General features: G+C 39.9%; 1 protein-coding gene across 1 annotated transcript in view; it reads right to left on the bottom strand.

Annotated features, from left to right (window-relative positions):
- Positions 1-14,929, bottom strand: part of prkci (protein kinase C, iota) — a 33,529-nt gene that overhangs the window by 16,532 nt on the left and 2,068 nt on the right. Inside the window, exons 2-4 of the mRNA XM_084369696.1 lie at positions 7,335-7,456; positions 3,718-3,807; positions 315-365 (exon numbers count right to left, since the gene is read on the bottom strand). Of these exons, the coding sequence (XP_084225822.1) occupies positions 315-365; positions 3,718-3,807; positions 7,335-7,456 (263 nt within the window). The remainder of the gene's footprint in view (positions 1-314; positions 366-3,717; positions 3,808-7,334; positions 7,457-14,929) is intronic.

Raw genomic sequence — 14,929 nt, forward strand, 5'->3', positions numbered from 1 at the left:
TAAGTTCAGTGTCCTGTAAAGTGTCAAAAGGTTTGGAGAATTTGCTTGTAAAAGAAGGTCCACACTTTGGTCAGTATCTGAATTTTTTTTATTCCCCAGTATCAGCATCAGCCCTAAAAGTCTTGTATCTGTCTCTTTTTATTACCTCATCATTAAAATAATTTTTGCACCCATTGAATTTATTCTCCATAAGTCTCTCTCTCCTGGAAAAAAGTGCTTCAAAATTGAAATAAATAAATAAAGTAAATACAGGTTTCTTTGGGACCTCGGCTGACAAATTAGGTGAAACTGAAGTAGTTAATGGTTCAACTCACTGTCTTCTCCCGGACAGGGCATTCCAGGTTTCTCTGGTACACATGGGAACACTAGGAAGCAGAAAAAAGGAAAAGAAAAACACAGCTACATTTAGAAAATGATTTTTTATCCAAGGGAGGCAAGTCTGACAGTATTCATGTGAGTGGTTGTATATTTTTCACTTCCTCTCATCACGACGGCTGTTAAAACCACCTGTAGCAAACCTGTCACCCCAGCAATTCGTGATGAAACTCACTCATGTGTGTTTATGATGGTGCCAGTTTATTTGTGTCTGTGCAGCATACAGTAAAGACGGAAAAGACATAGTCTCAAAGAAGCCGACAGATTATTTGCGTGTGCATGCTTGTGTGTGTGTGAGAGAGGGAGAGACAGATCGAGCTAGACTGGGGGCAGTGTGAGTCAGAGGCGAGGCGTGGGATACAGCCGACAAGCTCGTTAACGAGCAGACCTGGCGACCCCCTGCGGCACTGTGACGTCCACCCCCGCACCCTCCTCTGTTCATCCTCTGCCGTCATGCTGGCATCCACTGTACTCTTGACCCCTCACCTCTGACTTGATTAAAACTTTGCATTAACCACACAGGCAGCTTCTGTCCCCCCTACCCCCAGGTTATATGCTTATACACACACGGAGACTGTCAATCAAATGTTCCATATAAGTCCACATATACGACCCCCGCCGCTAGCTCCGCACCCTGCGTCTGAGTTTAGCCCTGACCTCAGGATTCATGAATCTTTACAACTATTTGTCAAGACTGCTGAGCTCAGACGAGGACGTGAGCTAGCTCGAGGGCCCGTAGACAGACGTCAACAGCGGAAGTAATGTTGTTTTCACAGGTCAGTGCGGCGTGAACCATATGTTTCGATGCTTCCTTGCTGTGTACATTATCGGGCTGTCTTTGCTCAGATTGAACAGAAATGTAATATGCACATTTTAAAGAACATTAAAGCAAGGAGTATCAGCTTGTCACATTTCAAGATAAGTGGTGAACTAAATCTAAATCTGTCATTTACATTTTTGCAGCATTTCATAATGTTTGAAAAAAGAAAACAAAATCAGATTCAAACTATTTTCAGACATATAGACAATTCAAAACAAGTAAGCAAAAATCTCTCAATGTTTTGACCAGGGATCCTGGAAATCAGGAAATGTTGGGTTTTCATCAGCAGTAACTCAACACGACTCCCAGAACAGTTAAAGGATAAGTACCGTTTTTTACAACCTGGACCTTATTTCTGGCAAAAGATATGGTCATTTACTCACCCAGATAACTTTGGTGTCATTCGGCGTCGTTCGGACGAAATTAGATCCAGTGTAGCGGCGATATATCCATATAATGGGAGTAACGGGGCATCGACACACAGCCTCTATATAACACATTATCTGCCACGAAACTAGTTCATTTCATCAATATTTTGTTATGAAATGCTAGCGCTATTAGCCTCTGAGTCCGGGCTCGTCTATTGTCAACATCCGGGGTCTGTAGGCTGATCTACTACCTCTGACCTGGAAGATGTCGTCTCTGAGCTGCGCGCGCACCCGCGACAGCGCGCCTTGTTTACCTGTAGCTGCTGCTGCTAGTTTGACCCCGGATGTTGATAACGGACGAGCCCGGACTCAGAGGCTAATAGCGCTAGCATATCGTAACAAAATATTGATGAAATTAACTAGTTTCGTGGCAGATAATGCATTATATAGAGGCTGTGTGTCGCTGCCCCGTCTCTCCCATTATATGGATATATCGCCGCTACACTGGATCTAATTTCGTCCGAACGACGCCGAATGACACCAAAGTTATCTGGGTGAGTAAATGACCATATCTTTTGCCAGAAATAAGGTCCAGGTTGTAAAAAACGGTACTTATCCTTTAACCTGCCCCAGATGATGAGATCAAAACCTGTAACCAGCCAATCAGATGAGTTATCATTCCCACAGGATACCAACATGGACTAAGGCTGACTTTAAAATAAAGTGACACATAACAAAGAACAAAAGATATTTTAACAAAGCTGTAGAAACATTGTGTGGTTCCAACAAACAGCGGGATAGTTCATGACACTAAATACATAATAATGTTAATAGCTGCTTTTTAATTCCCAAAGGGATTCCTGACAGCGTTAATGCTTTTAGACTCAACACTCTTTCATCAGCTCAGCATGACACGAGCTGACTTTATGATGATGATAATTGGAAACAGTTTAATTAATTAGCTGCTGGGATTATAAATGCAACACGTCTGTCAAATAGACCTGGTTACGCATCAATTAATTTCCCTACATTACTTTTAACTTTTTGTATCTGCATTACAGATTCAAAATTATAGAGATAAGATAAAATAAACAAAGTAATACTCTATTCTAAATACATATATAATAATTCCCATACTTATTATTCTGTTCTGATTATGTGATTCTTGTGCAGATAATTAATCTTGTTGAATATCAGTTTCTGCTGTCGCTATAATTATTCCTGCAGGGATCACGTTTCATGTCATATCAAATTATACACCCTCGCTAATGGTTCTGATGAAGTCGCTTGTATTGACAACGCCACCTCTTTCATTCAAACGTGCTGGATATGAAGCTAAAACCCAGAGTTAATTGGGTTAGTTGATAATAAGCTTCGTGACACAACTTATCTGGGATCAGTGAAGTCTTGGTACAGGCCCCAGGTACCTACCATAGCCTAAAATGTATGATTGTTTATATTTAAGCCGACATGTTTTGAAGTTGTTGTTTTTACAAGTCTATATTGTGTTAGGCTTTTCCAAGATTGAGATACCACATATATTTCTCTCTATAGTGATTCAAAACTCAAGTCTGGAGGCTGCCATCACTCCTAGATTTGTTAACGGTCTGTAAACACAGGAGTAAAGACTTTTTTTATTATGATATGCAGAAAAACTACAATTATATAATAAAAGATTTTTACCATCTTAACCATCTTTTCTATAGTATATTGTAAAATATATTGGTTAGTTTTAAGCACAAAATGACCCCATGCCAAGGCAATATATAGAATTTAACACTTAAAGATGAATTGTAATCAGCAGCAGGCAGTTAATTACTGAACAGTCAAGTTTTGTCCTGGATGATCTGTTTTGGCCCTGCTCATTAGTTGTGATCCAGGGCCTGAGGTCTTGTAAACTGTAGCTCAATGACCAGTATGGAAAATACCGTAATACCGCCGACTTGGCTGGTCATTAAAAGCTCAACAAAAAGGTCAGCAGACCGGTCGAGGAGCAGAGAGTCAAAAGATAACAGGCTTCTCATCTGGACCAAGCATCTGGTGTGAAGTAACATCTAACTGGTTACAGGACACGAGGACATCCTGTGAGTTAAATCCTGAAACTGTATACGATATGTTAGAAGTTCTGCCTGTGTGAGGAGCAGTAAGGCTCACCGTGGATAATGAGCTCCGAGTCTTTGTTGAGTTCGTAGAGACGCAGAGCTTCTTCCAACTCCAGCTGTGACGAAACAGTGCAGGGGTCACCTAACAGCAGAGGAGAGACCAGATGTCATTCACCACTTTAAAATACAGACAAGAAACCAGGTTGGTGCGAGAACTCAGGTGAAGGACGACCATCAGAGAATGATTTTACATCCTCTGCACTAACCACGTTTCTGTAAAGCTACATTTACTTTGAATTGATTTTCTCCTCTATGATGCACCTTACTGAGGGACCAAAGCTGGCTCAGATTAAGTATACTAGTGAGAGACAAAGACAATATTTTACTTTTCATTTTGTTAAACCTTTGGGCAGACAGCAGAGTGCAAGTTGTTTGTTACTGTGTGAGTAAGAAAATAATTATTTATTTTATTATTATATATTAATAATTCTACAATTAACCCACCGTTTTAGACTTTGTTTATAACTTTAATTATCTGTGACACGAGTAGAAATCAAAAAAGAAAATAAATCAGTAACTATCTTGATAGTTGTATAATTGGTTCGTGTAATTTTTATTATTTGCATGTTTTCTTTGTCATTCATGATGGTAATTTGAAGATGTCACCTTGGAATAGTTTTCTTAATATTTTCACACATTTGATAAACAAAAACATTAATCAGGAAAATAATTGGTTGATTAATAGAAAATGAAAAAGTTGCAACTGCTACAGGTAATAAAAAAAAATCCTTTTATCCATTTGCACTGCTGCTACACTGAAACACTTCCTGTCTCAAGTTTCTTGTATCTTGTTTTGATCACACTTTTGTCAGAAAGCTAATAATCCAAGTCCTTTTTGTGGCCCTTATTAGGTGCTGGTATTAACACAAATCAAATTCTCTCACATAATTAATGAGGGAAACCAGGCTTCTCATTTGTATGACATGTTAGAGATCAGGTAAATGCAGAAATTATAAATTAGCTAGGTAAGCCAGGTTAGCCAGGAGACATATTATGCCTTTTTCTAGGTTCATCATTTTAATTGGGTTACTACAACAATAGGTTTACATGCTTTGATGCTCAAAAAACACATCCGTTTTTCCAGCCAGCACTGCACAACGTGTCTCCGGTCGGCTCTGTGTTTTCAGCTTCCAATTAGCTTCACTTCTACTGTAAATATAGACATCAATCATGCAACTGTGTGACATGGTGACATAGTGTGATGTCAAGAAGTCACACACAATTAGAAGCGGGACTACTGAAGAGGTGTTTCAGGCTTTTCAGGAGCAGTGTTTTCTGTGGGAGAGAGGTGCTCCCGTTGGCACGGACTTTGTTTTTTTTTTTAACTATCAAGAACCTGAATAAATCACTGAAGAAAAGGAAAAAATTAAAAAGCATAATAGGTCTCCTTGATACACAGAAATAAAAAACAAGAAAAAGAAAGACAATAAAGTAGTACATAAACTGTATTTCCAGTTCCTAAAGCATAAGGTTGTAAGTACACAAGGTAAGTAATACAATAGGCCAGCATGACATTTTAAAAAAAAACACCCATCAAACTATTGCAGGTGTGATATGAGTTGCACTACATGACCTTTATTTAAGTAAATGTTGAAAAAAGTGTGTGGGTGAGAAAGAACATCTGCTGCAGCCATTCCACATAGTTTTAATTGTACAAGCCTATTTGTACAGTGATCAATCTAAGTCAATAATTAAAATACCACTCGGACGCAGATCTAATTATTTCCTTATCATTACCAGATAGAGTCAGGTGTTGGCGTAACACACTGAAAGAGGTAGTGATGTCATGGACTCCAAATGAATCACAACTACAGCCTGCTGATTATATAAATAGCTCCAGAACAGAAACTATGACACACAGTGTGTATCTAAGATAATATATCCAGATAACAAACATACAACTAGTGGGTGGACTGGGACAACCATCACCTAAAGGTAGCATGTGGTGCCCTACGCTGTCTGGTTGTATCTTTACTCAAAAGTTTTGGTTTCAGGAGGTGTCATTAAGTTTGTGAATGCAGCTTCTATGTGTGTTACAGAGAAAATCAAACAAGAACCGAGACAAATCATTTACATGAGTACATTTAAAAGAGGTACTAATACAGCTGAATCACTCACTGATACAATTGTCTTCAAGTCAGTAAATTCAGAGAGCTTTTTCCAAAACTTTGAAGTTTGTTTTTGTATTTTTTCCTGGTGGGATTTATAAAGCACATTTTTCTAATGATTTGTTTTCAAAAATCTGATGCTGATATACTTACTGTCGTTACTTTTGTGAGACAAATGCATGTAATTAAACATTGTTGTGGGGCAAACATTTTACAGTTTAAAAAGAACCTTGTCAGTGCTTTCTGGTGGAAAAACCATCAAATTATTTTTCTAAATGACCTCAAACATATCTTTTTTTTCTGTACTAGGGATGTAATGGATAATCAGTTGATAACTCATTGGACACGTACCTGATCAACCTTTTTTCTCCCTTGTTCAGTTCTTTAACCTTCAGTATGGATACAGTGTCACAGATGATGAAGAGCTCAAAAAGTCAAAAACTGATTCTTAAAAATGCAGAGAAATTATTTTCGAGAATCATTATCAGTCGTCTGTTCTACAATTTCCGACTATATACTGGCATTGGCATTTCATGTGTGATTGACCTGTCGCTTAATTCAATCGTTTTGGGTTTATAAAATGTCAAAATGGTAATTTACCTGTAACAACTTTCTGAAGCTCAATTTGGATAGTGGTTTGAAGATGGCAAACGATAGTTATTTGTCGCAGTCATTAAAAGTTGTTGTTTGTGTTAACCTTAGTTTTAACTCAACGTTTTATAACACATGGAGAAAGATACCGTGAGGTCCATACTTCTTTCAGAAAAATTGTCACTTTATAAAGTTTTTAATTTGTAGCAGATCAAACGGGCGTGTTGGTGCCATGTGGTACCTTTGAACCAGGGTTACAAAATAATTAAATACAGGTACATTTTCTAATTACCTTGGTAATGACACAAGTCCACATTGCAGAGCTTTATGCGTGTGGTTTCCATGGATGGGGCAGTAGGAGACACACACAGCTACCACTGAAGTACTTCGTTATGACCATCAAGCAGCTTTTCTTTCTCAGACAGGCTAATGACTCCAGTGGTTGTATGTGGGTGGCTACCAGTGCGAGCTGATCTGAGTCTAATGAGTTTGGGCAGGCTGACCTTATCCTGAGCAGAGCGATGTGACGGCTCCATCTTTCCTATGACACTATTACTGCTGCCTGAGTAACTGGCAGACAACAACAAGGAATTGGGTGGGGGGATTTGAAGGGGGGACTTTACCCTTTCTTGACTGACAAGAAAAGACTGAGTCTTTACAGTCAAGTGACAAGACTGTGTGCGCTCCTGTGAGCATGTGTTCATTTTAACACATGGAACTGCCAAATGCTGGCAAATTCAGCCAGTGGCCTCTAAATGTGTTTAATCTACTTGAAGATATTGCATATAACCAGGACTTGATTTTTATTTTGTAAACAAACAGACAAAAAACTCAAGCATTTCTGGCTGGTCGTCTTGATGTACAGATAGAGGGGAATAGTAAAGGTTGGAGATGAACGAGGTAGATTTACCTTCCTCATCGATCCACTTCATGGTGAAGAGTTGGTCGTTGTCCATGGAGCACATGTCCCTCACCTCCCCGTACAGACCCTCAAATGAGATGGATGGCTCAAAATGAGTGATCATGATGTCCCTGCAAAGAAGACCAACAGTGTTTTATTTAATTTAAGTGCTGCCACATAAAATATGTTTGCTTTGTCAATGTCATTAAAAATGTCACTAAAGTTTTGTGTTGTGTATCAGTTACATTATCACAGTCACGACCAGTTTTCAGACAACAAACCCAATCACTGTCTTACATAAAAATGATTGTAGGGTAGCACGATATAGCAAAATAAAAATAATCACAATTTTCAATTTCACTTAAGAAACTAATAATGTCATGTTTGACAACTGAACAAGATTTGTGTGCCAGAACGTCTCTGCAGCACTACAGTACCTTACACACTTGGCAATGTTGCAATTTCAATAATATTTTTGAGTAATTGTGTTACCCTAAAGGATTGCAATGACTTCCATGTAATAAGGTACACAGATTTTAAATCGGGAAAAGTGGCAGCACTGGCAACAGATCGATACTCTTTATCCGCGAGTAAAAACAGCTGAGGCGTAGGAATCAGGATGAAGAGAGAACAAGTCAGATGAGTGCATCACCAGTTTTACATACAGTAGAAGGCAAAGGGCAAAACCAAATTCACACTTAACACTAGGTTTCACAATTAATCCAAATGTAAGCTATATGACAATATGTACAATAAGTGCAAGATCCAAATATCACAGATCATGATTAAAACACATTTTTTTCAGTGAAAATGAAAGTTGTGATAAAAAAGTAATCGCTCTCAATACTCATGAATCACAATATCACTCAATTGCAATATGTTTTTTAAACAACTTCCACTACGGCACAAATCTGCTGTATTGATGTCAAAGCAAACACTATTAAAATATTTAAAATGTTTATTTTTTCGAAAAGGAATGTATTGAACAATTTATGGTCTGCTCTATTGTGTACTGAGCACTGACTGAGCGCTGTCTCATTTGTTTTGAAAACAACTTAAAAAATTTAAAACACACAGACACACATTCAAAAGAAACGCATTTTGTTTAAACATATATGTCTGATTAAATCATAGAGAAGAAGATATATCCTCAAAACATGTCAATAAAGACACATTTCATGTGTTTTTTGACACTGTTGGTGAATGAGACTGCTGGTTTTCCTGTGTGGAATAAAAGTGGGACTAACAAAAAAATCCACATCAAAAATAGTATTGGAAAATCAGTTTGTTTTTTTTTCTCTGGGAACAGGGAATGTAGTTTCTCTGGGAAAATAATCTGAAAAATAAACTTTTATGAGTAGTGAATCTGACGTATTACCACTGACAGACAGCTAATATTAAGACACACAAGAGAGCCAGAAAATGTTTGGCATTTTTGTTTGATAACTGACTAAATGATTAATCAGCTGATTGTTTCAGCACTAATCATCCAACATACAGTTACAACACTCCCACTCCCTCCCCCTCTCTGATGCACTCAGAAGCAAAACTCTGAAAAACGCCAGACTTTTGACGGGGAGAGAAAGAGGTGAGAGAGCATCCTTTTTTTCCCAATCGCTGCTGTGTGTGAGTCACAGTCTCGCAGTCTGTCACATTTGTGTGTGCATTCATCTGTACAGCATGATTGTGGGTGTGAGAAAGAGAGAGGAAGACCGCAAAATAGTGAGGGGGAGAGAGAGCCACAAACTAAAGCAGAATGACTCACAGGCAATGGTGGTTGGAGTTGTATTGTGACCACTTTTGTTAGGGCTCACCGTCCACCACTGCACTCCATCAATTCTTGGAAAGCAGTCAGAAAAAAAACCCTGAGAAGCTCTTAATCAACAAGGACATCACTCTCTGCCTTTTCAGCCGACTCGAACATTAGGAGAGGTGTGAATAAGGAGCGTAGTGGTGGGTGACCGACAGCATCTAACCCTGTAGATGGGATCATCTGCCCCTCATCAGTTCACGCCGGCGTTAGGATTGATGTCGCCAGCTCGCAGCCCTCTGGCCAGCCTTAGCGGTGTTTACAACCCGAAGATGGGGGATGGAGATGGTGCACACATGAGCTTTTACAGGTCTGCAGGCGACAGGGGTCTGAGCTCAGGCGTCAGAATGGGCTCAAGTATGGTAAAGAGGTGAAGTAAAAAGGGAAGTAAAGAGGGGGTCATGTGTAAAAGCCCTCACACCAGCCAGTGAGTGACCCACAAGGACAAGGATCTCTTACTTCTTTTACTGCCATCGTCAAAGATGGACCCTGTTTTTCATCAACGTGAGAGCTTTACAGCAAGATGATAAAATCCCAACACACGAAGTAAACAACACATACTTTCAAGGACATCTACTGTACAAGTCCAAGGACAGCACAGAGTGTGTAAGGTCACTATGGGGTCAGTCCTTGCCAGGAGCAAACACACAAATAGCACTAGACTGTGATTTACTGGCTGGTATTTCAGTTTTATATTAATGTTGAGCACCAACACAGCGTGGTTTGAGATGGTGCAACTTCCTTACAGCAGATATTAAAATGGTCTGGTCTGAAAATCACACGTCACGAATGAATAGAGCACTCTGAGTAACAATAAACTGATGTAAGCCTCCAACTCCTGTTCCCTCCCTCTCTTTTCTCTTTTCTCACCCTCTTCCTCCAATCCGGCTGGTGTTAATCATTAGTAGGGGGGAGGAAAAGACTGGCAACTACACTCCTACAGTCCGATCTCTCCTCTGGGAGAAGGATGGTAGCTCTACTTCCTCTTAAAGCCCTGATAACATCAGAAGATAGAGAGCGCACACTGCAGTAAACACTACACTTAAGTTCACACAGACGATACAGGCAGTGTATTAATACCAGCAGACGACTAACTGTGTCACATGTAAGAGGACCTGAGCTGTGGGTGTTCATTAAACACTGTGCGTCTGCTCTGTAGTTAAAGTTTAGCCACGTCTCAGGTGCCTCTAACAACATCCTCTGTGTAACAGATACAAGCTCAGCTAATGGCCACAGCAGGGACATGATAGTGGACTATAAAGAGATAAAATTATATGAGAAGCAGAAACACAAAATACTCTCATTTTTTAAACTGCGGTTTCATAGTTTTTTGATTGCTTTACAGAACAGCGCTTTTTTTTAAGGGTTTTTTCTGCATAGAGAATTACGAGGTGGGCTCCAGTGTCAAATTTGGTTCAGCCTCCAGCTCCGGACACAACTCAGACAGGCGTCTTGCCAGAAAAACACCATTTTCTAACAAGTTTCAAGGCTCTAACACTTTGTGGATTTCTTTAATTTGTAACTGCAATAGTGGGCACAGCATGGCACTGGACCGTAATCTACACAGTGCACCGCAAAAGGCACTGCCAAAACTGGCAAGGAGGAAGAAAAGAGCTGCACTTTTCCTGTTCCGTTTTTTTTTTTTTTTTAACCTACAGCAACAATGTGTCACAAGAAGCAGGTCCAATCTCTTAAAAAGGTTTCCTACATCAACTTTTGATCCCATCAGTATAATGGGTTCAGGTTTGTGGATACGGTTCGTAGAATCAATGATTGCTTTACAAAGCGAGTTTGAGAGGCAGAGACTCATGAGGGCAGGTGAAACAGTGCAGACATCACCTGATTATCAAAGGCAATTAAAAAGGAATAAGTCATTTTAGGGACGATATGCAGTGAATTTGTCAGGTCTTAAAGTAGTGTACAACTAGAAGAACTGAACGGGACCTGTGATGGAGAGGATCAGAGGCAGTGTGCAAGACATGATGAGGAGTCAAAGTAAGGTTATTCAGTTGCTAAGTAATTAGGAGTGTATTAATGCTAATATCTGGATCAGGTTGGAAACACCTCTGCCTCATTTTGAGCTTGGAAAATCTCTGTTCATGTCAAACATTCACTGTTATCAGCAGATTTGATGTGAGGATTTGCTGCTGTTTTGTGTCTTATTACAGTTAACTGAGTATCTTTTGGTCAGCATTGTTATCTACTATGACAGCTTACAGAAAAAGTATATAATAGATTTATTAGGTAAATAACTGGCAGAGCAACTGACAATAAAAATAATCAGTTGCAATCCTTATTTGCTGGATTTCTGTGCTTTATATAATTTTACAATACCATTACAATTTTGATAATTATTTAAAAGGAAAAATGCTGAGGATTCTCTAGTTACAGCATTTCAAAAGTGACATTTAGTTGGGTTTCTTAAACTTTCAACATATTAATTAATACATTTGGGTTTTTGCTTGTTGCTCCGACTAACAAGTAATGTGAGTATATCATCTTGGAATCTGTGACAGACCCTTTTTATTTCCTGACATTTTCCAACCTAGTTCCTAACTAGTTAAGTGAGAAAATAGTAATTGATGAATAAAATCAATAGTTTGTCGCAGAGCTTATACTGACTGAACTTTGTTGAAAGTCACAACATTTCTGCCCACTAGCCTGATGAGCAGGCAGCTGTTTGACGACTTCTGTGCTTATTTTGATTTAAAAATAAATTTAAAAAATGAATTAATTAATTAATAAAAAAGCTATATTAATAATGCAACATCAGCCAGTAGATTCATCTAAAACAGAATCTAAAATTATGTTTATAAAAAGAAGAAACTTGTGTTAGAAACCGAGCCGTATGAATCCTCAGGGTGACTAAGGCAGAAGGATTTCGCAGTAACTGGGAGCTCATCACTTGTGAGTAACTGGGAGGAAGTGACATTCCTCACAGACCTGGCATTCCTCTGCTCTGCACTGTCCTACAGTACAGCTAAATTAAAGAAGGAGGAGGAGGAAGAGGAGGAGGAGTGCTGGCCTGTGCCCCTGGCGTCTGAACTGCCGTGAGTAGGACTCAGCAGCCCCATCTGCCCAGTATGAAGCCATTCGTCACTGGTGAGCGCTCAAGCAGGAAGAAGGGCCTGGGCGCCTCTCTGGGCTTACATGAGCACCTCAGACCATCCATCTCTCTGTCATCGCTGCCACGCATGGGCATGGCCTCCGCAACACCTTCACACAGCCAACATGCACACGCTCGGATATCCAGAATCACATGCTCGCACGTATACACACTAATGTTTTTACTGCTTGAGTTGAAGTTACAGCCACCTAAACACCCCCAATCCAACAAAAACACCTGAACCCTGCCACTGCACCCCCGGTAAGGTCAGGGTAAATGAAACACAGACTGCAGGATGCTGTGGTCTCCAGGCAACACGGCCCACCTGTGGTGCTAAACAGGAGGGAGCCTCTCTCCACGCAGCCAACCAAACTCACTCCTGCTGAGCCTGAGACAAGGTCACTCGTAACGACACACAGACTCGTATGAGCTGTGGACTCGGTAACACACACCAACTCTTTGCGTGTGTTAGCAGCTGCTGAGAATCTGTGATACAATCATGAGTAAAGATGTGTGCTAGTGGATGGGTAGGTGGGTGAGGGGTGTATGACTTTGTGGTTCGGTGCTTTAGGCGCTTTCAGAGCCAAAGTAAATGGCAAGACAAGGAACGCTTCCCATATTTTAAACAAAGCCAAGCCTCGAAGCACTGATGCAGATGGCAGAGTCTTTGTAAAAGACGAGCAACTCCTTTCAAAAGAGGAAAATAACTGAAGTGCTCCGTCGAGCCGGTGTAATCCCAGTTTCCTGCCAAGCAACATGCACTGCACAGGAATCCTGAAGTCGATCTGGCACAGAAGAAGCTCTGTGTTTGTTGGTGCTGGCAACTCTGCAAAACAATGTTTTGTTCTGGCCTGACATGGTGATACACTGGCAGTGGCTTACAAAACTTTTTCTGAGAAGATCTGCTACAGTGTAAACAGCTTAACATTGTTATAAGCTACAACTTTGAGTTCTGTGTAACTTTTTGTTTAGAAATAGGCTGAAAAAAAAATATATTAAAATTTGAGTGCCAAAACTAGGGATGCCGAATTTAGATTTTTTTTTTTCGGCAGGAAAACCAATTATTACCTGCTTCTCATGGCTGATATACCAATAATAAAACAGATTTAAAGGACTTGAAATACATTCAAAAGATTCTATGAAGCAATACATAATCCATCAAAGCTATGATGCAAGTTATGTATGTTTTTTAAGGATTAGGGTTTTCAATAACTGAAATGTAAACCTAAAGTAGTATAAATGAGCTGCTGTATCGCGTGGGGGGAAAAAACTATTCTTGAATATTATACAGATTTTTAAGTGTAACTGTAATTAGGCTGTAACACAGTGTACAGTCTTCTCTACAACAGTGTAATGTTTATACACATAGGTCCCCTCACTGCTACACTCAACGTCACCGTCAGTCTCTCATCATGTGGTCAGTGCATTTACAGCCTTTTCTATTGACCATCAGCCTGAATGAGAACAAAATGAAGACGAGCCAGTGACAGGCTGAGACTGCTACAGGCTGACACCGGTCTGCTGGTGCTGATGCTGGAGCTGACCGACAAAAGACATGCAAATAGGAGAGAACGGACTCAAAGGACACAATCCTGAAAATAGATAAGCAGAGAGACTAAAAGAGTAGAGATAAAGAAAGAATATAGATTAAGGCCATTGAGAGAGACAGCTTATTTCATTGATTACCAATTTGAAACACAGAAATGGAACTAGCCCAATCAGTGAAATGAGCGGCTGTAGTGTTTGGACAGCAGGGAAACCTGCCGACTCTCTGGGCTTGATGTCACATGGTGGAGAGTGGCGAGCATTGCATGTTTTACAAGGGCTGCGACTACTGATTATATTCTTAACTGATAAATCTGATGTTTGCTTTTTCAGATAACTCGTGTCAAGAAATTGTGAAAAAAATGCCATATCAGAACTTTGAGGTTCACCAGGTGACAACTTTAAATATCTTATCTTCTCTGACCAAGAGCCCAAAACCCAAAAGTATTCAGTTTGCTATTAAATGTGACTAAGAGAAGGAGCAAGTCCTGCCATTTGAGAACATGTAGCTTGTTTGTCACTAGTTTTGCTTGAAAAATGACAATTACTCAATTATCAAAATCACTTGTGCACATTTTGTCAATATTGTTTTAAAGGATTAACAAAGATTGTATTGTTGCATTTTTATACAACAGTTGAGAAACAGTACTGCTGACGTGCAGCTGATACCTGATTTTTCAGTACTAATCCAATATATTGATCTAGTGCATTTCTAACTCTTCAATCTCCCACTTGTAACTCATGCAAGAAAACAATAACAACACTTAAGACATCCTAGCTTAATGCATCCCGATAGCCAAACACTGAGACCATTTCACAGTATTCCCTCTTTGGCAGCATAGCTGAGATTCCTCAGCAGCAACCTCATAAATACTTGAAATGCTTTGTTTGGTGCGATGACACCTAATCATCAACACACATTACAGAGCTCCTGAGGTGTGTCACAGAGCCAGTCAGAAACACAACAGGTCTGGCTGAAGTGACTTGCCCTTCACGTTTTTCAAGCCTCTGCAGGGCTCCAATCACTCGCTCTATCAAGCAGAGACAGTGGGGCAGGGAGTGCCCCGAAAGTAACTGGGTGACCAATCATTTCCATTATCACATCCAAGTGCTGAACTAAAAAAAGCCTCCGCCAGGTTTGGT

This window comes from Pagrus pagrus, assembly GCF_965226575.1.
Source record: "Pagrus pagrus genome assembly, chromosome: 12".
Taxonomy (NCBI): domain Eukaryota; kingdom Metazoa; phylum Chordata; class Actinopteri; order Spariformes; family Sparidae; genus Pagrus; species Pagrus pagrus.